General features: G+C 42.3%; 1 protein-coding gene across 2 annotated transcripts in view; it reads right to left on the bottom strand.

The window, feature by feature from the left end:
- Positions 1-201: 201 nt before the first annotated feature.
- The window catches only part of CYP1B1 (cytochrome P450 family 1 subfamily B member 1), a 69363-nt gene continuing 46997 nt past the window's right edge, over positions 202-22567 (bottom strand). For both annotated transcript variants that reach the window (XM_069234472.1, XM_069234473.1), the window contains exon 3: positions 202-4946. In XM_069234472.1, coding sequence (XP_069090573.1) covers positions 4358-4946 — 589 coding nt within the window. In that variant the 3' untranslated portion in view covers positions 202-4357. The remainder of the gene's footprint in view (positions 4947-22567) is intronic.

Raw genomic sequence — 22567 nt, 5'->3', positions numbered from 1 at the left:
ATGCTGCATGGGTTCAATATATGTGAAAACACTTAAAGAAAGAAGTTTACTGTTCTTTCTGTTCCAGACAAAGGAGATGAACCTCACATATCTTTAGCCTGGCCTTCTTCTGTTACTAAGCACTAATTTAGCTTTGATATGAAAGATGGTTAATTAACTAGAAAAAAAACATTGCATCCAAATACTGCTTGACCGGGTGTTTATTTCTGGAACGCAGAGTGGGGCTTAAGTAACATGAAATGCAAATGGCTTAACTGAACACTAATATTAGCTGTTATATGCAGCATTACTTTGTCTTGCCTTATGCTGACTTTCTCTAATATGAAGGTTTTTTTCTTAATTAATTACAGGATATTAAAGCAAGAAAACAAACCTCACAGAATAGGCACTGACCCTCCAATGTACTCTAGCTATTTATTATGAAAAAAGGCAACTCTCCAACGTTTTCAAAAACAGAAAAAGCATGTTCAAATAACCAGAAATCTAAAATGCTCTGATTTACTAAAAATATAAAAAAATATAAAATTGACACTTGAGGTTCTTCGAACTAAAGCCAGGTGTATACTTGCAGACAAATTATTTCTCCCTTTAACGTAGCAGGTGGACCTAAAGTACCTTTTTGTTGCTAATGTATCAGGAACAAAAACCATCATATTTCACAACAATATGTTTAATTCTTCATGAAACAATAAAAAAAAAATCATAGAAGCTTTTTTTATTCAATATTCAGGTAAAAAATTCAAATGACATAAAAGTATTTTGTTGATGATTAAATCATTATTTTGAATTTCAACAAACAACATTATTTGTATGATCAAATTAATGTTTGAACATAGAAAAACATACATAACATCATTCAATAACAAGAAAACATGTTACAAATTAAAAGGTAAGGTTTGGTAGTAAGTAGGTGTATTTCTTAAAGGCAATGTAGATAGTACAAAAATATAAGAAGATTAAATAAAAAAAACATACAGGTGGTTGTTGTGTTACAAATAACGTCATATACAAGTTGATAAATTCTACTTTCTATTCACAAACTACATTTGTAAAAATAATGCTGTCCCAAATTGTATGACCTAATGTAGACCTAAACATATAAAAATACATTTATTTAGGAACATTCACAGACAAAGGCTAAGTTCTTTAATATTGACTACTGAGCATGTCAGGCAAACCATGGTGATTCTTCTCTGTGAATAAAAAGAAGCTCTATTAGTATGTATACTTTTTTTAAATGAAAGAAATATGAACAAAAAAATAATGTCTTAGATTACTCAGTAGAACTTCAAACACTGATCCCGCTAGTTGTTACGCTGGTATAATAAAATACTGTAGATTGAAAAGAAGGCACCTGAATTATTCATTACGCATGCCCCACCATTTCTAGGGAAAGGGCCATGTTTATGCTTTGGCAAACAGACTGCAAAGCAGCTGAAGCAGAGGAAGCACCTCCTTTGCCACCCTAGTTGAAGACCATCCAGCTAAAAGTATTATTTTCTGCATGTACAGCACCTCTTTATCACAGAAAATATTTTCACTGCCATAGTGGAAAGAATTTCTAAAAAAAGTCTTAGCCAGCCTGCCAGCCTATGGTGGTCACTGTCTTTGGTGTGCTGGAAGATCTCTTCTAGTTTATGGGGACATTAATCAGTTTTATTCCTGCCTGGTATCGCCAGGCTTCATTAACACACAGCTTTACATGAGGGCTAAACATTTACAAAAGATGTTTATATATTTTTTTCAAAATATATTTTCCCTCTTGGTTCTTTTCAATATTTGTTTTACAATGTTTCTGCATGCAAATGAAAACAACATAGCATATGCCTCACACCAGAACTGTTGCACTATAAATATAATAGAAGTCTATGTACCTGTACTAGTTTCAGATTATCTGAAACATAAAACTCTGAGTTCACCAGTTTAGCAAATGAATCAGGCCCAGCGGGTCTCTGCCTAAGTTGTGAAGCAATATCATTTTCAGTCTTGTGTACGTAAATTGACATACAGGTTTAGAAGGAAGAGTATTAATATCCCCCTACAGAACTGGAGACTTTGGTTGGTCTTTGTGCAAATTGTTTTGAAGTCAGAGCCAGAAGCAACTGATGGTTCATAAATACATGTAGCTTAAACGTCTAACTACTTCTTGCTAAAGGATTTCACAGTATCACAGAAAATGTACAGTGCACTCAAAATGTTGGAATTTTTACTTAATAACTTGCTTCTACTATCTCGCTTAACATACTATATTGCCATCTTTCTTTTTACAGATTCAAGCGAAGCAATCTCTTTTCTCTGTAATATATGTTTTGCCTTAAATTTAAAAAGTAACACAAGAGTTTATATATAATGCAGCAGCACTAGTTGTAAAAACAAAATGTAAATGTGAAAGCAAAAACACAAGCTTTACAGAATGCACCTGTCTATCCAACTATTGTTTAATGATAAAATCTTTACTTTAGCAGGAATATATATCATGAATGTAAGCATAATGTTTCTGTTATTCCAGCATTACATTAAACATTATGATTATAGCATCCTACAGGTAAGGAAGGCTGATATTTCAAAACATTTTTTAATGTAAGTATACATTTCATATATTGAAAACCAATTGTATATGATGGTGGTTCAACTGGGTGATCCTGTAGGTCTCAAAACAATCTTTCACTAGAATTTCAATGACAGTGTAAACAGAGGAATTAGAAATTGGGGACTAGTTGACATTACACAGCACCACTGTTACTTAGCAAACACATCCTCAATCCAAGAAAACGATTTACTTTTCAGAATCAGAACCTAGTGTTGTCTTCTATCATTGATTTCTAAGGATATTTAAAAATAGCAGACTTTTCAGACATGGCCTAAGGACTTGCCTTTGCATGGCAACTGGCCTCTGATGTTCTGAAATTGCTCAGTCAAGCTCCATTAAATCAGGATAAATTCTAATCACTGATAGAAAACACAATTTTTGAACCAAAATGTTTTACATCCTATTGAATTAGTATATTGTACATTGACTTTTGAAAATTACACTTTTTTAAATAAAGCCAATCTTGACATTATTAGAGAGTAATCTAGAATGTTCTACCAATTATGGATTTGTCAAGAATATATATGCCTGTCATGAAGGGACAGCAAAAATACATGAACAGAATGTACTAAAATGTGAAATTTTGAAACATAAATCAATTACAATATCATGCTTAGTCAAGGCAGACATACATTTTCTCTTTCTCAAAGTCTGTTCTAGGTAGCCAAATTCTTTTAAATCTGTTTTTCTACCATTTTAATTTTCCCCTGTGGCCATGTCAACCATATTGTCATCCATATGTTCAATGTAAAATACTGAATAAACAGTTATTTTAGAATGCCAAAAATCACATTTCCATGATTATTTAGTGCCTGATTTAGAGTACATTGTTTAAATTAATTTCCTAAATAAGTGTAATTTTCATTGGCGGGTTCTCTTGCTTAGGAAATGTCATTGGTGTCCTATAGCAGATGAGTGATAATCCCTTTGTTGGTCACACCTTGTAAGAAATAACATAAATGGAGGACATTTCATTACTACTGTTTTTCGAAGAATTATGGTTGATCAGTGTTTCTCTAAATCAGGCATACGTGTGTTATTTTTCTCATTGTGAATTAATATGCCAAGGAAATTTAATTACTTCTTTCTATATACATTGTACCTTTCTTCCGATTTGTCAACAAGAAACTATCTGTGAACAATTTACCAATCTCAGCTGCCACCTTTCAAATCCAAGGTCTTTACAACTTTACGACTAAGTAACTGTAGAAATATAATATAGCCTATTTTTCATTTACATTCTTCACATTGGTTGCCTTTGTTTGTCTGCTGCTGTGCATGGTAGCTTTCATTTGCAGTTCTCAAGCAGCTCCATGATTAAAGAATACTATTAGGTTATCAGAAAAGAGGATTGCAAGTCAGGAGTCCACTGCACTGGAACTGTTCTTTCCAAACTTTGGCTAACATTTTGTTAATTACATGGGGCAGTTGAAAAACTGATTTATGCTAAGACTGTCTGTGTGTGCATAATGGAAACCAATCTTCATTGTCTTGTAAGCTGAATGAAAAACTTGATAGCTGTGTAAAATATAGATACATGCTTCTCTTTTTCACCTGCAGGCAGTGTTTTCCAGTAGCGAGCCTCAAAATTAATAGTCACATCACATTTCGAATTTTTGCTGCATTTGGATTGAAGTCTGTTTTATGTCACTGTTTGTAAATAAGATCCCTCTGAAGTTTTAAGGCAACACTGCAGTATTAACAGCATTCAACTGAAGTTTGTATTACTTTGTTTAACCTTTGTTATTAATTGGTATGGCCAGAGTGTCACTGGAAATTGTGATCAGTTTCTAGCCTTTGGACAGCCATATCCAGCAAACCCATACCATCCCTCAGATTCACTGTAACTGAATATGGTTTGGGTTTGATGCTTAAACCATAGTCACATTCTAAGCTCATCCTCTCATTTGGGTTGGCAGTGAATGTGCACTGGTGTGCCAGCAGTGAAGCAAAAAGAAAGAGCTGCATCTTGGATAGGTCTTCACCAATGCACCGCCGTTTGCCCAATGAGAAAATCATTACATTGCTAGTAAGGTCTTTGTTGAGAACGCCTTCACTGTCAAGGAATCTTGAGGGGTTGAATTCTTCTGGGTGTTGCCATTTCTGTGGATCATGATTCACGGACCACTGATTGACAAACACCACAGTGCCTTTTGGAATGTGATATCCCATGATGGAGGTGTCAGTGGTGGTAGCATGGGGAATGGTGACAGGTACAAAGCTACTGAAGCGCATTAACTCATGGAGGAATGCCACAACATAAGGCAAGTTAGGCTGATCTTCCACACAGGGTAGACGATCTCTGCTCACAACTTTATCCACCTCTTCTTGAAGTTTAGTTTGAATATCTGGATACCTGTAAAACAAGAAATAAAGTTACATTTCAAGGGACTGTAAAACATACAATACATATATGTTGCATTAACATTACAATGTTACTGCTAATATGTGAGTTGACAGCTGAATTCTGAATAATTTATTTATTCATGTAACACAACACTTCATTACTGGACGTTAATCTTGTCACAGTCACAGTTATTTACCTGCTTGCATGTGAAACTAGTCTATTGACTTTTTGTTGGCCCAGCTATTACTCCCATATAGAGTACTGAGGCCTAGGCCTGTCCATGGTGAAGCTGAGGTCCAGAACATGCCCTGCAACCTTGAGGGTTGCACCAAGCATGCCCTCTTTTGCTGCTTTAAGGTTAATGTTCATGTCCTGGATTGCTGACCTGAAGCCATGGTAGCAGCATACTTTTGGATTAATAGTCCTAATTATAACATTTTCTGTTGTGAAGAGTGCAGCCTATGAGCCCTATTCATGTAAATGTACTGTGTAGGTGTAGGTGTAGCACCCAGAACTTTGTGATGACATTCCATGCTTGAGTGTGTTGACTGAGTATATGTATGGTGTAGATGGCAGCAAGACTTCGTCTGATGGTAAGAGTCTGATTGTTGGGACAAGTGGGAATCAGTTTGGATTGTCCTTGGTTTGGAATAACAAGATGGAGGATGGGATACAACTCCCTAAGCAGTGGAAGAGAAATGTTTGCATTCGTGAAGCTGGAGGGTGGAGACTCAAAAACTGAAGTGATGGAAGGTGGAGTCATAGCTACCATTAGAAGTTCTATGAGGACCATTTAACCAGGTAATTACTTTTTAGTCCTTCCTGAGCACTGTTAATTGATGATTGGTGGAGTAAAGAAGGTGAGTCAGTAGATTCTGTTAAGGGGGGGGGAGGTTTTTAAACCTGAATAAAAGTAGGACCAAAATCTCCAAACTTTGCTGCTGTCCAAGTCCTTTTTGACCAATGAGGGAGTGTTCTGTGAAGTATTCAAAGAGCCGCTGTGAGACCAGGTCTGGTGTCTGCATGGCAGTCAGTCTCTCAGAGCTGAGAGACTTCACCTGAAATTCGTGCAACTTTCTGGAGAAGCTGTGGGTCTGCCTAGGGCCCAGAAGCCTCTCTTGCTGCTCTGACAGGGAAGGAGAGTATCTGACCCAGCAATAGGAAAACAAGTCCAAGAGGAAACAAACACATGTGTGATTGCCACTTGAGGAACTCGGAAGAGCTAACGGACATCAGAAGTGCAATCCAAGCTTATACCCAAGTTGTGAGAGTTTACCCAGTCTCCCATAACATATCATGTGTCGAACTCTGTAAAGTAGCAGCAAGCCTGAACAACAGCATAAAATCCTGCACCACTCCAGCATGACCTGAGAGACTCATATTGCTGCTGCCTGGACATATGGAGCACCACAGCTAGGATCAACATTTCTTCCTTAGTTATGGACCAATCCCATGGGCTTGTACTGCAGCTGTCTGTGGGGCCCTAGTGCCAAAATAAACATTGTTGCAGTAGTGTAGGACCTGCCCAGTAGTGTAGGACCTGCCTAACAGCCCTGAGGTCACAACTGCTGAAGACAAACTCTTAACAAATAGTTTGTTTATTTCCGGTGGCACGAGTAGGAAGCAGGGTCGCCATAAGTGGTCCTACACCGCTGATGAAGCTGCCGATAGTGCAACCTCGACAACCAAAGACCAAGCCATGCCTCTGCTAAACAGGTAACCTAGGGCTTGCGCTTGAATGACTTACAGACTGCACCACACCAAGCCATGTCTCTGCTAAACAGGTAACTTAGTGCTTGACATTGAAGGACTTATAGACTATGGGCCTCATTACGACCTTGGCAGAAGGGATTACTCTGTCCCAAATGTGACAGATATCCCCTCCGCTGTATTACAAGTTCCATTATATCCTACCGAACTTGTATACCGGCGGACTGGATATTCGTTATTTTTGGGACGGAGTAATCCCCTCCATCAAGGCCTTAATCTGGCCCTATGTCTTGATTGCACAATGTTAAGCCTGATATTAGGAAGCAAATATTTGTCAACATGAACTCTTTTGATCAAGGGCTGAATAAACTAATAACCCAACACAGTTTTTACCCTTTACTCCAATATCACTCAGTCACTAGCAGGAGCATGTCAACCTTTCTCTCATCAGACATCCCTCTCCATGTGCTCTTTCTTAATAATATTTTTCTCTGGTCATTTCAAACTTTAAAAAAAGGGGCCAAGAACTATTGTTCTAAATGTCCCTGCTATTGTCTGTCCTAAAGGCAAATCAGCCTCCTCATTTTAGCCAGTGTATTCATCTGCCCTACCTCAACATCATGCCCTTTCTTAAACTCTCTCCATTTCAATATGTGCTCTAATACAGAAACAAACTACACATGTAAAAGCAACCTTCATAGATGAACCCTGAATTAGCCAGTTTAATCTGACATGCCGTTCTGGTATTTGTGACCTAAATGTTAAGATCAACTCAGTAATCTTAAGACGCTATTACTGAAGTTATCTGTCAACACTCATATAGATCTAAACTGTGTAAAATAGAGGGTGGCACTAAAATCAAGGAATCTCCAACCACCCTTAATTCTTGATAACTAGGTGATGCCTCATGACCTCACAACTTCGACCACCAGACCGCTACTGCAAGTGGTGGGTTTTCTTTTACTTTACTATTTGCCACCATTCACATCCCCAGATGCCTACACAGTGTCACAAATGTCATAAATAATTATTCTAGCAAAGAACACACTCACTCATTGCCTACCATCACATCTATGCATCTTTTTTAGATGAATCCTCCATAACTGCTCAGCCATGTCAAACCTAATGGCAATTTCTCAAATCTTCATCAAATTGACATGTTCTTCCTGACAGAAACATTGTTCAGTCTTGCATCATAACTAAAACTAAACAAATAGCTTCCCCATGGCAAATCGATCTTCTACCTTGACTGTAATAAAAGGCAGGAGAGTGTGTTGCCTTGACCCCCTGAATTAACTAATATGTAGGAAAAGTATTATCTAGAATTTGCCTACCTTACAGTGTCGAATCCCAGAATTCCTGTCTCCCTTCCTAAGTAGAGCCAGTTTCAATGTCATTTGCCACCCACATGTGGATAACAACCTTTTCTGTGAGCAGAGCGCAACCCATTTCATGACTGATCTGATAGTGACAACATTTTTCTTGGAGACTAAAATCTATACAGATTGGCAGTCTCCCAATTTATGGTTTTCCTCCAATACTACCCTCTAGTCCAAAACTGCACCTGTTTCACTCAAAAAAGAGCCTTCTTTATACTTAATTATCTCTTCTCTATTTTAATTCAAGACCCTCTTCCAGTGGTCTGGTCTAAAAACATACTTGCACCCTTTACCTTGTTCACAGATAAAACTAGAATAAGTTCCAACCCAAGAAATAAAAGTATCACTTTCGGATGTCACCAACAACATTGAGTTTGACAAACTCAGAGATCTTCTCTCTTCTCACGTACTTGGTTTTTATCTCCCCAATTAGGTGACAATGTGTGTCCGACTACCAGATTACCATGTCTGGTATCATTGAGGAACTTCCCACTCAGTTTATAATCTAAAAAATCAACAGTATCTGCTTGTTGGTTCTTGGATAAACTGAATGAAGGCAAATGGTTAGTAATAGATTTTGAGGATAGATGACTATAAAATACAGCACTTCCACTATTAGCAAAAAGAAAATCCTACAAATCCAAAACCTATAGAGCTAAACATGAATGTTTAACATTTCAGATTGCTCACACAAAAAACATCCTAAAAAGCTGTTTGAATTTGTCAAGCACACACCTTATTCTCTAAGCATACCGTCAAAGTCCAGCCTACACTGTTCTGATGTAGCTGATGTCTATGAGAAAATCAGCCATATTCAAAAGAAATATTTCTCATTACTGCCACAATTAAAGCTCCCCTTTAACTCTATAGTCTTTTGCACGTTCATTCAAAAATATCTCCTCTGAAGCCCTTGGTCCTGTGTGGACATAAAGATAAGCTATCACCTCATACCCTATTGTCTTACAAAAAAGGCATATAAAACTCATGCTACAGAAGCCCTGGACTGGCCTAAATTACTTTAACAACTTCAGATCAATGAAATACCTCCCCTTTATAGCTACAACACTGCAACATGTTGTGGACTCTGGCTTTAGGGCCAATCATAGAGCAGAAGAAGCAATGCTGAAAATTATTCATAAAGTTCTTAGGATGCTGGTCAGTGATGAAACTTGTTTGCTTGTCTTCCATGACCATTTAGCAGCAATTTATGCTATAAATCATTATATTCCCTGAAGACTTCCCTTGATTTGATGAAGATGCTCTGAGATGGTTGTTGTCCTACCTTAAAGTCACTACATAGCAAGACAAATAAACAAGTCCATCTCCACTCCCTTCCATGGCTCACTCAGAGTTTTTCAGAACTCAGTCCTAGCACCCCTGTCATTCAACCTATATATGCGTCTCCTGGGTCTCCTACTAGACTAAATTGGTGTTGCCTTTAACCAATATGCTGTATCTTTAAAGCTGTGGGGCAGATTTAAGAGACCCTTGTGTGATATATCGCCACATTCAGGTCATTTTTTTAATGCTAATGATAATATGGCAAAAACGCTGCGCCATATTCACAAAGTGGTGCAATGCATGCATTGCGCCAATCTTTAATACTTTGTGCCACATTATTCATCCCCTGTGCGAAATATATGCAAAGGGATGTTCACCCTTTAGGGGGAGAGCAAAAATGGTGCAGTGGAATCTGAGAGATTCCACTGCGTCATTTTTTGCAGCTACTTTAAATGCCTGCTCAGAGCATTTCAATTACCGCACAGACATGGTGGCGGTAGGGGGGTTCAGTGCCATTTTTCTCAAATCTGCTACTATGGCCCTCATTCTGACCTTGGCGGGCGGCGGAGGCCGCCCGCCAAAGTCCCGCCGTCAGGTTACCGTTCCGCGGTCGAAAGACCGCGGCGGTAATTCTGACTTTCCCGCTGGGCTGGCGGGCGGTCTCGTTCAGACCGCCAGCCAGCCCAGCGGGAAAGAGGCTTCCACGATGAAGCCGGCTCGGAATCGAGCCGGCGGAGTGGAAGCTGTGCGACGGGTGCAGTTGCACCCGTCGCGTATTTCACTGTCTGCGCAGCAGACAGTGAAATACATGTAGGGGCCCTCTTACGGGGGCCCCTGCAATGCCCATGCCAGTGGCATGGGCACTGCAGGGGCCCCCAGGGGCCCCGCGACCCCCCCTACCGCCATCCGGATCTCGGCGGTCCGACCGCCGGGATCTGGATGGCGGTAGGGGGGGTCAGAATCCCCGCGGCGGTGCAGCAAGCTGCGCCGCCGCGGAGGATTCAATGGGGCCGCGGTACACTGGCGGGACCCCGCCAGTGGTGCCGGTCCGACCGCGGCTTTACCGCCGCGGTCGGAATCCCCATTGAAGCACCGCCGGCTTGTCGGCGGTGCTCCCGCGGTCCTCCGCCCTGGCGGTCAAAGACCGCCAGGGTCAGAATGAGGGCCTATGTCTTTACAGAGATACAAAGTCAAGATCCATACTTATGTTACATCTATTAGATATTACTGAAATATGTAAACAAAGCAGTATGCTTCTCCTAGGATGTAACACTCGGACAACAGCAGGACAATGGAAATTTTGAAGAATTTCTCAGATAAAACAGTGATGTGGTGTTTTGCATCATGTTAATGATGGCCTCAATAAACATTGATCACAGCTAGAATCTCTGCCACAGCTTAGAATATTCGTCAGTATGTCATGCTCATTGTAAGGTGTCACAGCTAGCGAGTTGCCTTAACCCTATTAGTGCGGGCGTCGGACCTCCCTGGTAGGGGTCACGACCAGTGGCCGACAACAGGGAGGGTTTTTTTTTATTTAGAAAATGCCTGGGAGACACAGAAGATCTTCCGTGTCTCCCCCCGTACCACCACTTGCCCGTTTGTGACGTCAGTGCATCACTATCTGTTTTACCCACTGGAGCAGGGAGCAGCCGCATTCGGGAAGGCCTTGTTTGAAAGGGCCTTCCTGAACCAGTTTCCTGGCCCTCTGCGATCAAGGGCCTGAAAACCCCACAGGACAACAGGGATTTCACTTGGGGGGGGTGTCCCCCTTGGAAAGCAAGCTGCACCTGCCTCCCTGTGGGCAAGTTTCTTTAAAAAAGGGTAGGTTTACCCCATTTGTTTAATTTTTGTTTTTCTTAAATAAATCAAAAAAAGAAATAAATGAAATTGACAGGGGGTCGCCCATGAGCAGGGTGACCCCCTGTGGGGGGAATCATTTTTTTAATAGTTGTATGGTTTCCCTGGGGGCCACTATTAAAAAAAAATATATATCTATAGACATGTTTCTATATAGATCTATATAAAAACATGTAGCTCTATATACAAACATATCTATGTAGATGTCTATATCTATCTATCTATCTATCTATCTATCTATCTATCTATCTATCTATCTATCTATATATATATATATTTTTTTTTCAGGGTTAGTAGTAGTCTGTTGTTTATGTTCAATTTAGTGGAGTGGGAAACAAGTAGATATTTAAATATTCACAAAACATGGTGTGTGTTTGACCTGTGAGCATGGAGCTAAGGCTCCAAAATGCATCAGAATTTTTCTGTTGATCTTTCAATAAACACGGAACTGCACTAGAGTCACGGTACGTTGTTTTTTTCTACTCTGAGGTGAATGCCTCGAGGGTTTTTCTGACAATGCGTTGTGGATATATATATATATATATATATACCGATCACTTTTGCCAACACATGTGTGGTTTCCCTGGGGGCTGCGTTTGGCCCCCAGGAAAACCACACCCACATATAAAAGTGATCTCTTAACATATATATATATATATATATATATATATATATATATATATATATATATATATATTCGCCAACAGTTCTCTTGCAGTTGCATCTTGCGTCTTCACTGCAATGCACATACTTCAACTGTAGCTTTTAGGTAGCAATAAAAAAGTCAAGTCTTGTGATTATGTTTCTGCTACAAAAGGATCTAACTTTTGTCTAGTGGCAGTTCTGATGCCATAAAGTAGTGCAGAAGGTTTATATGCCTACTGCAAAGATCAAATCTGTATTTTACTAAAATAGCTGAGTAGATTAGTAAAGGCAGCCATTACCTGCGCTATAATACAAATTAAATATATGGGCGAGGGGGTCTGTGGAGAGATGAAAGACACTTTTGCTGGGTGGTAGTGAGGGAATCGAAGGAGGAGGTAATGGGAGTGGGAGCACCAATAATGATTGTTGGACTGGGCGCTAGAGGCGCTAAAGACTGTGACGATTGGTATGTGACAAGGTGAAGTAATAGTGAGTCTTTTTTGAGTGTCTTGAGAGAATGTGCTGATTGAGGGAAGAAGAAACGGTAAGGTGACCTCTACTGTTGCACGTATCTCACACACACATCCACCAGCAATTTTGTGACTGTCTACGTAGGCTACTGTTTTGGAGCAACATTTTAGCCTGCAGCAGAGATGGCATCTAGTTGGATGATTGCGGCTCAAGCCCTCACTCGGGTTATAGAGTACATCTCTGATGTAGGATCAGAGACAGAGAAAGCATCTGAGGGATAGTACAACGGCACAGACAATGGGAGTGATTTTTCAGTCGAAGGAGTCCCATTCAATAACTCCTTTTCCAGTGATTATGAGGGAGGTGATGAGGACAGTCATGCTGTCCCTTTGCAAGCACAGTCTGTGCAGCGGGACAATAGCGGGTTAGCCCAACCCAGAGAGCAGGTGCATGCGGCGGCAAGCACAGAGAGAGTGCTCTCTTAGGAGCTCCACAATTTAGTTCAGCCACAAATTCCACCGCCCAAATCATATTGTGGAGACATCAAGATTATTTATCACAAAACAACCTGGTTTTGTAAGGCAGGCACCTGCGTTTTTTGTCCTGGACTCTGTGGCCATATAGGGAAACCTACCAAACCCAGACATTTCTGGAAACTAGACACCCGTGGAAGTCCACAGAGGTGTGATTGTGTGGATTCCCCAAAGTTTTCTTACCCAGAATACCCTGCAAAGGTGAAATGTTGAATAAAAACGCAATTGTTTCTTGCATTTCTGTCACACAAACTACAGGAATATGCTGGCATCCACAAAATTCCTACCACCCAGTGTTTCCCTACCTGTCCTGATAAAAACGCTATCCCACTTGAGTGCCTGTACCTAGTGCCTGCATCAGGAATGGATCACCCCAGGGTCAGCAGTTGCCCTCATGTAACGACCAACATTGACCATTGTGTGATCTATTCCTGACACGGGCACTAGGCCTACCCACACAAGTGGGGTACCATTTTTATCAGGAGGCTTCGGGGAATGCTGGGTGGAAGGAAATTTGTGGCTCCTCTCAGATTCCAGAACTTTCTATCACCAAAATATGAGGAAAAAGTGTTTTTTGCAAAATATTAAGGTTTGCAAAGGATTCTGGGTAACAGAATCTGGTGAGCGCCCCACAAGTCAACCCATTCTGAATTCTCCTAGATGTCTAGTTTTCAAAAATGTCTAGGTTTGCTAGATGTCCCTAAGTGCTGGCTGAGCTAGAGGTCAAAGACCACAGCTAGGCACTTTGCAAAAAATATCTTAGTTTTCTTTGGGAAAATGTGATGTGTCCATGTTGTGTTTTGGGGCATTTCCTGTTGTGGGCACTAGGCCTATCCACACAAACAAGGTACCATTTTTCTTGGACGACTCGGGGTAATGCTAGGTGGAGGGAAGTTTGTGGCTCCTCTCAGATTCCAGAACTTTGCAGCACCGAAATATGGGGGAAAAGGGATTTTTTTGCCAAATTATGAGGTTTGCAAAGGATTCTGGGTAACAGAACCTGGTGGGAGTCCTACAAGTTACCTGATTCTGAATTCCCCTAAGTGTCTAGTTTTCAAAAATGTATAGGTTTGCTAGATGTCCCTAGGTGCAGGCTGAGCGAGAGGCCAAAATCCACAGCTAGGCACTTTCCAAAAAACAAGTCTGTTTTCATTGGATAAATGTGATGTGTCCACCTTGTGTTTTGGGGCATTTCCTGTTGCGGGCACTAGGCTTACCCAGACAAGTGAGGTACCATTTTTATGGGGAGACTTAGGGGAATGCTGGGTGGAAGGAAGTTTGTGCCTCCTCAAAGATTCCAGAACTTTGCAGCACCAATATCTGAGGGAAAAGTGTTTTTTTGCCACATTTTGAGGTTTGCAAAGGCTTCTGGGGAACAGAACCTGATGAGAGCCCCACAAGTCTCCCCATCCTGGATTCCCCTAGGTATCTGGTTTTTAAACATGCACAGGTTTGGTAGGTTCCCCTAGGTGCCGGCTGAACTAGAGGCCAAAATCCACATCTAGGCACTTTCCAAAACACGTCAGATTTCAATGTATAAATATGATGTGTCCATCTTGCGTTTCCTGTCGCGAACACTAGGCCTACCTATGCAAGTGAGGTACCATTTTTATCGGGAGACTTAAGGGGAACACAGAATAGCAGAACAAGTGTTATTGGCTCTTGTCTTTCTCTACATTTTCTCCTTCCAAATGCAAGACAGTGTGTAAAAAAGACGTCTATTTGAGAAATGCCCTGTAATTCACATGCTAGTATAGGCACCCTGGAATTCAGAGATGTGCAAATAACCACTGCTTCCCAACACCTTATCTTGTGCCCATTTTGGAAATACAAAGGTTTCCTTGATACCTATTTTTCACTCTTCATATTTCACCAAACGAATTGAGGTACACCCGGTATACAATGAAAACCCACTGTAAAGTGCAGCTCCTTTATTGGCTCTGGGACCCTAGGGTTCTTGGTGAACCTACAACTAAAAGCCCTATATATCCCCGCAACCAGAAGAGTCCAGCAGACGTAACAGTATATTACTTTTGAAAATATGACATTGCAGGAAAAAGTTACAGAGTAAAACGTGGAAAAAAATGGCTGTTTTTTTACCTCAATTTCAATATTTGTTTAATTCAGCTGTTATTTTCTGTAGGATCTACACAAATGACCCCTTGCTGAATTTATAATTTTGTCTCCTTTTCAGAAATGTTTAGCTGTCCGGGATCCAGCATTGGTTTCACATCCATTTCTGTCACTAACTGGAAGGAGGCTAAAAGCTCAAAAAATAGTAAAAATGTGGTATGTCCCAGTAAAATGCTAAACTTGTGTAGAAAAATTTGGTTTTCTGATTCAAGTCTGCCTGTTCCTGAAAGCTGAGAAGATGGTGACTTCAGTACCACAAACTCTTTGCTGGTGCCAGTTTCAGGGAAAAGATCATATGCTTTCTTCTGTAGCCGTTTTTTCCTATTTTTCTGAAAAAAAACTTAGCTGTATTTTGGTTAATTTCTTGGGCTCCTCCAGGGGAACCCACAAACACTGGGGACCTTTAGAATCCCGAGGATGTTGGAAAAAAAGGACGCAAATTTGGCATGAATAGCTTATGTGGACAAACAGTTGTGAAGGCCTAAGCTCGAACTACCCCAAATAGCCAAAAAAGGCTCAGCACAGGAAGGGTGTGGGAGGAAAAGGCCCTGCAGGTAGGGGGTTATTGGTTCCATAGCTGGCAGAGTGCTAGCTGCATTATTGGGTACCGCACATGAGGGCTGGGCATATACCACCAAAGGATAATGATCTATGTATGACAATGGGGCCCATGTAGACTACACGTATAGCTGTGTCTCTCAAACCAGATCCTAGAATTAAGGAAGTTTGGGTGAGCACAGGCAAAAATGGAGCTGGATCAGAGAAGTGAAGAAGGAAAGAACTGAAGGCTCCACTGGCCTCCAAACTGCTAATGTCCCTTGAGTAAATGTTTTGTATGGTAAGAGGTAGCTTCAAGAAGTAGGAATTGTATCCCAAATAGGTGGGTGTATGATCATTCAAATTGTAAATGACTTTTTCATGTGAAGTCATGCTAAACATGTATTTAAGCCTATCTCACTGTTACAATGTTATTCATTTTCCTAATAAGCAAAATATTCAGTTTGGTCCCAGCTAATGATGTGGAAAACCCTCTCATGTTGTGGTATGAAATGTTGGGTATGTTAGTGGTGTCATTTAATATTGCTATACATGTGGATAACGGTTCATCAACCGTTACATGAGAAATCATCTCATCCTAGATGTTAGACTAATGTGACGGGATATGCCACTCCCACAGAATATGCACTACATATCAGTTGTCTTGATTACATTTCCAGCACTGGATTCAGGCTACAGATTTGTTGCCAGTAGTCATGTTGTGGAACAATATCTTACATATACAATCTTGAGGAAATTGAGGCCCATATTTATACTTTTTTAGCGCTGCATTTGCGCCGCTTTTTGATGCAAAAACAGCGCAAAACTGCGTGGTTTTTGTGTCAAAAAGTGGCACAAATATGGCCCAAAAAAGTATAAATATGGACCTGAATTTGAGATAGGACTCCATAAGCCCCGGTCATGATGCATGAGAAGGCCATCCCAGTCTTCCTCTTCAAACTGCAGTCAAAGCCTATTTTGCTACTACCATTGTCAGCAGTCGATTTCATCAAGGCAAGGTCAACAATGGTGCTGCAGAGGCCCGAAACAGTACCCTTTAATTAATCCCACAGTTGCAAGCAGTGGTGGATGGTAATTTTGACAGGGAGGGGGCAGGCGGGCCACACAGACACACACACATACACTCACTCACTCCCATGCATTTACAAATATGCACACACACACACACATTCACAACACTCACTCACAACAAATTCAAACATTTATACGTACACACACACACACCAAACTTTCAAAAACATAAAATGTACCTACCCTGCAGCTCCCGTAGAGGAAAACCTCAGAGGTCCCAAGAGGGCTGGGACTGCTGCCTTACCTCAGCCAATGAGGGAAGGCAGCAATCCCTAACTCGTCCGGCATGGGATGGGGTCAGTGAGGCTTGCTGACCCCATCCTGCTCTGTGATGAAGTGACACTGCCCTGGGCACTCCAGGACTTAAAACTGAGGCACCCAGGTCTGAGAAATCAGTGATGCTCCCCCTTGTCATGAGGAAGTGTGGCTTGAGGCACTTTTGCCAGGCAGAGGTGGTCTTGGCCGTAGGGCTGTGAAATCCTCAGCCTGGCAAGCTTCAGCTCAGGCAGCCAGGAGCCTGCACATTTAGCACATGTCTAGCTTCTGACTGCCTGACCTGCACAAAGTTTGGAAAAAACATAAGGGGACATGGCCCCCTTCGTCCATATGGATGGGCTGTGAATGGCTGCAAGCAGTGTAAAATACTAGGGCAATGGGGTAGTTCAGCAGCACAAATCTGGATTTGGTGTTGGAAACAATGCAGGAGCTACTGATATTTCCAAGACTGTGTGATAGGGAGGTAAAATTCCTGTTGTAAATTATCAAAGTATTTACCAGTGCTACCCAGAAGTAAATTGAGAGAATTATTTTTTACATGCACAGTTTACAGTGGGGCTCACTGTCTCTCGCCAATAAGTGTTGCATGCTTTTACTAGTAAGGGGCATTGAGATGGAAACCTGTATTTATTCCACGTTTAGTTATGGTTATTGTGCAATAAATACGCACAGACAGTCTGAAATGAGTTATCCAGTTTATTTAGCCTTGACTTCCTTGTGTGGTATAAGCCCAACTCTCCATCAACATTTAACAAATCTCTTTCTAGTTCAACCCATTGTGGCAGTCTCAGAACAAGCCGACAGCATGTAAGTAGTACAAGACATTTGGTAATCAAGCCAACTGTTTTCTATAAGTGCCGCTATTAAGCCCCTTCTGTTCTAGCCATGTCTAGTTTTGAGGCCTTCAGCATCAATTTCCGGTCTTCCCTAGCTGACTTAATTTTACATTTAATCATGCAGAGCAAACGAGTCAGGATTTTCAAATGAATTATAGTATCATGGGGCATTCACCATTTTGTTTATTTGAATCTTTCTCACATTAATATTTGTAATTTGGATCAGGCTAGAATACCGAAAGTCGCTTTCTGATGGAGTACATGTGAGAAGGTAGCCTCTTTCTAGCCTTGTTACCCCCACTTTTGGCCTGTTTGAGAGTGTATGTCAGGGTGTTTGTCACTGTTTTCACTGTCTCACTGGGATCCTGATAGCCAGGCCTCAGTGCTCATAGTGAAAACACTATGTTTTCAGTATGTTTGTTATGTGTCACTGGGATCCTGCTGGTCAGGACCCCAGTGCTCATAGGTTTGTGGCCTATATGTATGTGTCACTGGGACCCTGTCACACAGGGCCCCAGTGCTCATAGGTGTGCATGTATATGTTCCCTGTGTGGTGCCTAACTGTCTCACTGAGGCTCTGCTAACCAGAACCTCAGTGGTTATGCTCTCTCATTACTTTCAAATTGTCACTAACAGGCTAGTGACCAATTTTACCAATTTACATTGGCTTACTGGAACACCCTTATAATTCCCTAGTATATGGTACTGAGGTACCCAGGGTATTGGGGTTCCAGGAGATCCCTATGGGCTGCAGCATTTCTTTTGCCACCCATAGGGAGCTCTGACAATTCTTACACAGGCCTGCCACTGCAGCCTGAGTGAAATAACGTCCACGTTATTTCACAGCCATTTTACACTGCACTTAAGTAACTTATAAGTCACCTATATGTCTAACCTTTACCTGGTAAAGGTTAGGTGCAAAGTTACTTAGTGTGAGGGCACCCTTGCACTAGCCAAGGTGCCCCCACATTGTTCAGAGCCAATTCCCTGAACTTTGTGAGTGCGGGGACACCATTACACGCGTGCACTACATATAGGTCACTACCTATATGTAGCTTCACCATGGTAACTCCGAATATGGCCATGTAACATGTCTATGATCATGGAATTGCCCCCTCTATACCATCCTGGCATAGTTGGCACAATCCCATGATCCCAGTGGTCTGTAGCACAGACCCTGGTACTGCCAAACTGCCCTTCCTGGGGTTTCACTGCAGCTGCTGCTGCTGCCAACCCCTCAGACAGGCAGCTGCCCTCCTGGGGTCCAGCCAGGCCTGGCCCAGGATGGCAGAACAAAGAACTTCCTCTGAGAGAGGGTGTGACACCCTCTCCCTTTGGAAAATGGTGTGAAGGCAGGGGAGGAGTAGCCTCCCCCAGCCTCTGGAAATGCTTTGTTGGGCACAGATGTGCCCAATTCTGCATAAGCCAGTCTACACCGGTTCAGGGACCCCTTAGCCCCTGCTCTGGCGCGAAACTGGACAAAGGAAAGGGGAGTGACCACTCCCCTGACCTGCACCTCCCCGGGGAGGTGTCCAGAGCTCCTCCAGTGTGCTCCAGACCTCTGCCATCTTGGAAACAGAGGTGCTGCTGGCACACTGGACTGCTCTGAGTGGCCAGTGCCACCAGGTGACGTCAGAGACTCCTGCTGATAGGCTCCTTCAGGTGTTAGTAGCCTTTCCTCTCTCCTAGGTAGCCAAACCCTCTTTTCTGGCTATTTAGGGTCTCTGTCTCTGGGGAAACTTTAGATAACGAATGCATGAGCTCAGCCGAGTTCCTCTGCATCTCCCTCTTCACCTTCTGATAAGGAATCGACCGCTGACCGCGCTGGAAGCCTGCAAACCTGCAACATAGTAGCAAAGACGACTACTGCAACTCTGTAACGCTGATCCTGCCGCCTTCTCGACTGTTTTCCTGCTTGTGCATGCTGTGGGGGTAGTCTGCCTCCTCTCTGCACCAGAAGCTCCGAAGAAATCTCCCGTGGGTCGACGGAATCTTCCCCCTGCAACCGCAGGCACCAAAAAGCTGCATTACCGGTCCCTTGGGTCTCCTCTCAGCACGACGAGCGAGGTCCCTTGAATCCAGCGACACCGTCCAAGTGACCCCCACAGTCCAGTGACTCTTCAGCCCAAGTTTGGTGGAGGTAAGTCCTTGCCTCACCTCGCTGGGCTGCATTGCTGGGAACCGCGACTTTGCAAACTACTCCGGCCCCTGTGCACTTCCGGCGGAAATCCTTCGTGCACAGCCAAGCCTGGGTCCACGGCACTCTAACCTGCATTGCACGACTTTCTAAGTTGGTCTCCGGCGACGTGGGACTCCTTTGTGCAACTTCGGCGAGCACCGTTTCACGCATCCTCGTAGTGCCTGTTTCTGGCACTTCTCCGGGTGCTACCTGCTTCAGTGAGGGCTCTTTGTCTTGCTCGACGTCCCCTCTCTCTGCAGGTCCAATTTGCGACCTTCTGGTCCCTCCTGGGCCCCAGCAGCGTCCAAAAACGCCAAACGCACGATTTGCGTGTAGAAAGGCTTGTTGGCGTCCATCCGGCGGGAAAACACTTCTGCACGACTCTCCAAGGCGTGGGGGATCCATCCTCCAAAGGGGAAGTCTCTAGCCCTTGTCGTTCCTGCAGTATTCACAGTTCTTCAGCCTAGTAAGAGCTTCTTTGCACCAACCGCTGGCATTTCTTGGGCATCTGCCCATCTCCGAGCTGCTTGTGACTTTTGGACTTGGTCCCCTTGTTCCACAGGTACCCTCAGTCAGGAATCCATCGTTGTTGCATTGCTGATTTGTGTTTTCCTTACATTTTCCCTCTAACACGACTATTTTGTCCTTAGGGGAACTTTGGTGCACTTTGCACTCACTTTTCAGGGTCTTGGGGAGGGTTATTTTTCTAACTCTCACTATTTTCTAATAGTCCCAGCGACCCTCTACAAGGTCACATAGGTTTGGGGTCCATTCGTGGTTCGCATTCCACTTCTGGAGTATATGGTTTGTGTTGCCCCTATCCCTATGTTTCCCCATTGCATCCTATTGTAACTATACATTGTTTGCACTGTTTTCTAAGACTATACTGCATATTTTTGCTATTGTGTATATATATCTTGTGTATATTTCCTATCCTCTCACTGAGGGTACACTCTAAGATACTTTGGCATATTGTCATAAAAATAAAGTACCTTTATTTTTAGTATAACTGTGTATTGTGTTTTCTTATGATATTGTGCATATGACACTAAGTGGTACTGTAGTAGCTTCACACGTCTCCTAGTTCAGCCTAAGCTGCTCTGCTAAGCTACCATTATCTATCAGCCTAAGCTGCTAGACACCCTATACACTAATAAGGGATAACTGGGCCTGGTGCAAGGTGCAAGTACCCCTTGGTACTCACTACAAGCCAGTCCAGCCTCGTACATTGGTGGCAGCGGTGGGATAAGTGCTTTGAGACTACTTACCACTCTTGTCATTGTACTTTTCATAAGAGAAAAATATACAAAACAAGGTCAGTGTATATACACATAGCCAAAAAGTTTTGCATTTCCTCTTTTCACTCTTTTCTAAGTGCTGAAAAGTACTTCTAAACTTTCAAAAAGTTCTTAAAAGTTTAAAAAGTTTTTTCTGTCTTTCCAAAAAGTTCTGAAAACTTTTTTCTCTTTGTCTATCACTTTAACTCTCTCTAAAAAATGTCTGGCACAGGCAAAAAAGTTGAACTGTCCAAACTTGCATATGATCACCTTAGCTGGAAAGGAGCAAGGAGTCTCTGCATAGAGAGAGGTTTGAGTGTAGGGAAGAATCCTTCCTTAGAACTGTTAATTAATATGCTTAGAGTACAGGATAAGGCCATAAGTGCCAAATCTGGTGAAAAAGTAGCTAATGGTTCTCAATCTGATCCAGGGACTCCCCCAGGAAAAGGTTCAGGAAAGAAACTTCTCAGCCTGCCCATTACTAGACAGTCTAGCATAGTTGGTACAGAGGTTGAATCACACCATACTGATGGTGTGCTCTCACATTATACTGGTAGCCAAGCTGTTAGGGTGCCCTCTGTAAGGGACAGGTCTCCTTCTGTTCATTCCCATCATACCTCTGTATCTAGAAATGTCCCTCCCACCCACCCTGATGACAGATTGTTAGAAAGGGAGCTCAATAGATTGAGAGTGGAACAAACCAGACTGAAGCTCAAGAAGCAACAGCTGGATTTGGATAGACAGTCTTTAGAAATAGAGAGGGAAAGACAGAAGTTGGGTTTAGATACCCATGGTGGCAGCAGCAGTATTCCCCATAGTCATCCTGCAAAAGAGCATGATTCCAGGAATCTGCACAAGATAGTTCCCCCTTATAAGGAGGGGGATGACATTAACAAGTGGTTTGCTGCACTTGAGAGGGCCTGTGTTGTACAGGATGTCCCTCAAAGGCAGTGGGCTGCTATCCTATGGCTATCATTTAGTGGAAAAGGTAGGGATAGGCTCCTTACAGTGAAAGAAAATGATGCCAATAATTTTACAGGTCTTAAGAATGCACTCCTGGATGGTTATGGCTTAACCACTGAACAATACAGGATAAAGTTCAGAGAGACCAAAAAGGAGTCTTCACAAGACTGGGTTGATTTCATTGACCATTCAGTGAAGGCCTTGGAGGGGTGGTTACATGGCAGTAAAGTTACTGATTATGAAAGCCTGTATAACACAATCCTGAGAGAGCATATACTTAATAATTGTGTGTCTGATTTGTTGCACCAGTACCTGGTAGACTCTGATCTGACCTCTCCCCAAGAATTGGGAAAGAAGGCAGACAAATGGGTCAGAACAAGGGTGAACAGAAAAGTTCATACAGGGGGTGACAAAGATGGCAATAAGAAGAAAGATGGTGAAAAATCTCAAGATAAGCA

Source organism: Pleurodeles waltl, chromosome 5 (assembly GCF_031143425.1).
Source record: "Pleurodeles waltl isolate 20211129_DDA chromosome 5, aPleWal1.hap1.20221129, whole genome shotgun sequence".
Classification (NCBI taxonomy): domain Eukaryota; kingdom Metazoa; phylum Chordata; class Amphibia; order Caudata; family Salamandridae; genus Pleurodeles; species Pleurodeles waltl.
This window is presented reverse-complemented; position numbering and strand designations above follow the sequence as displayed.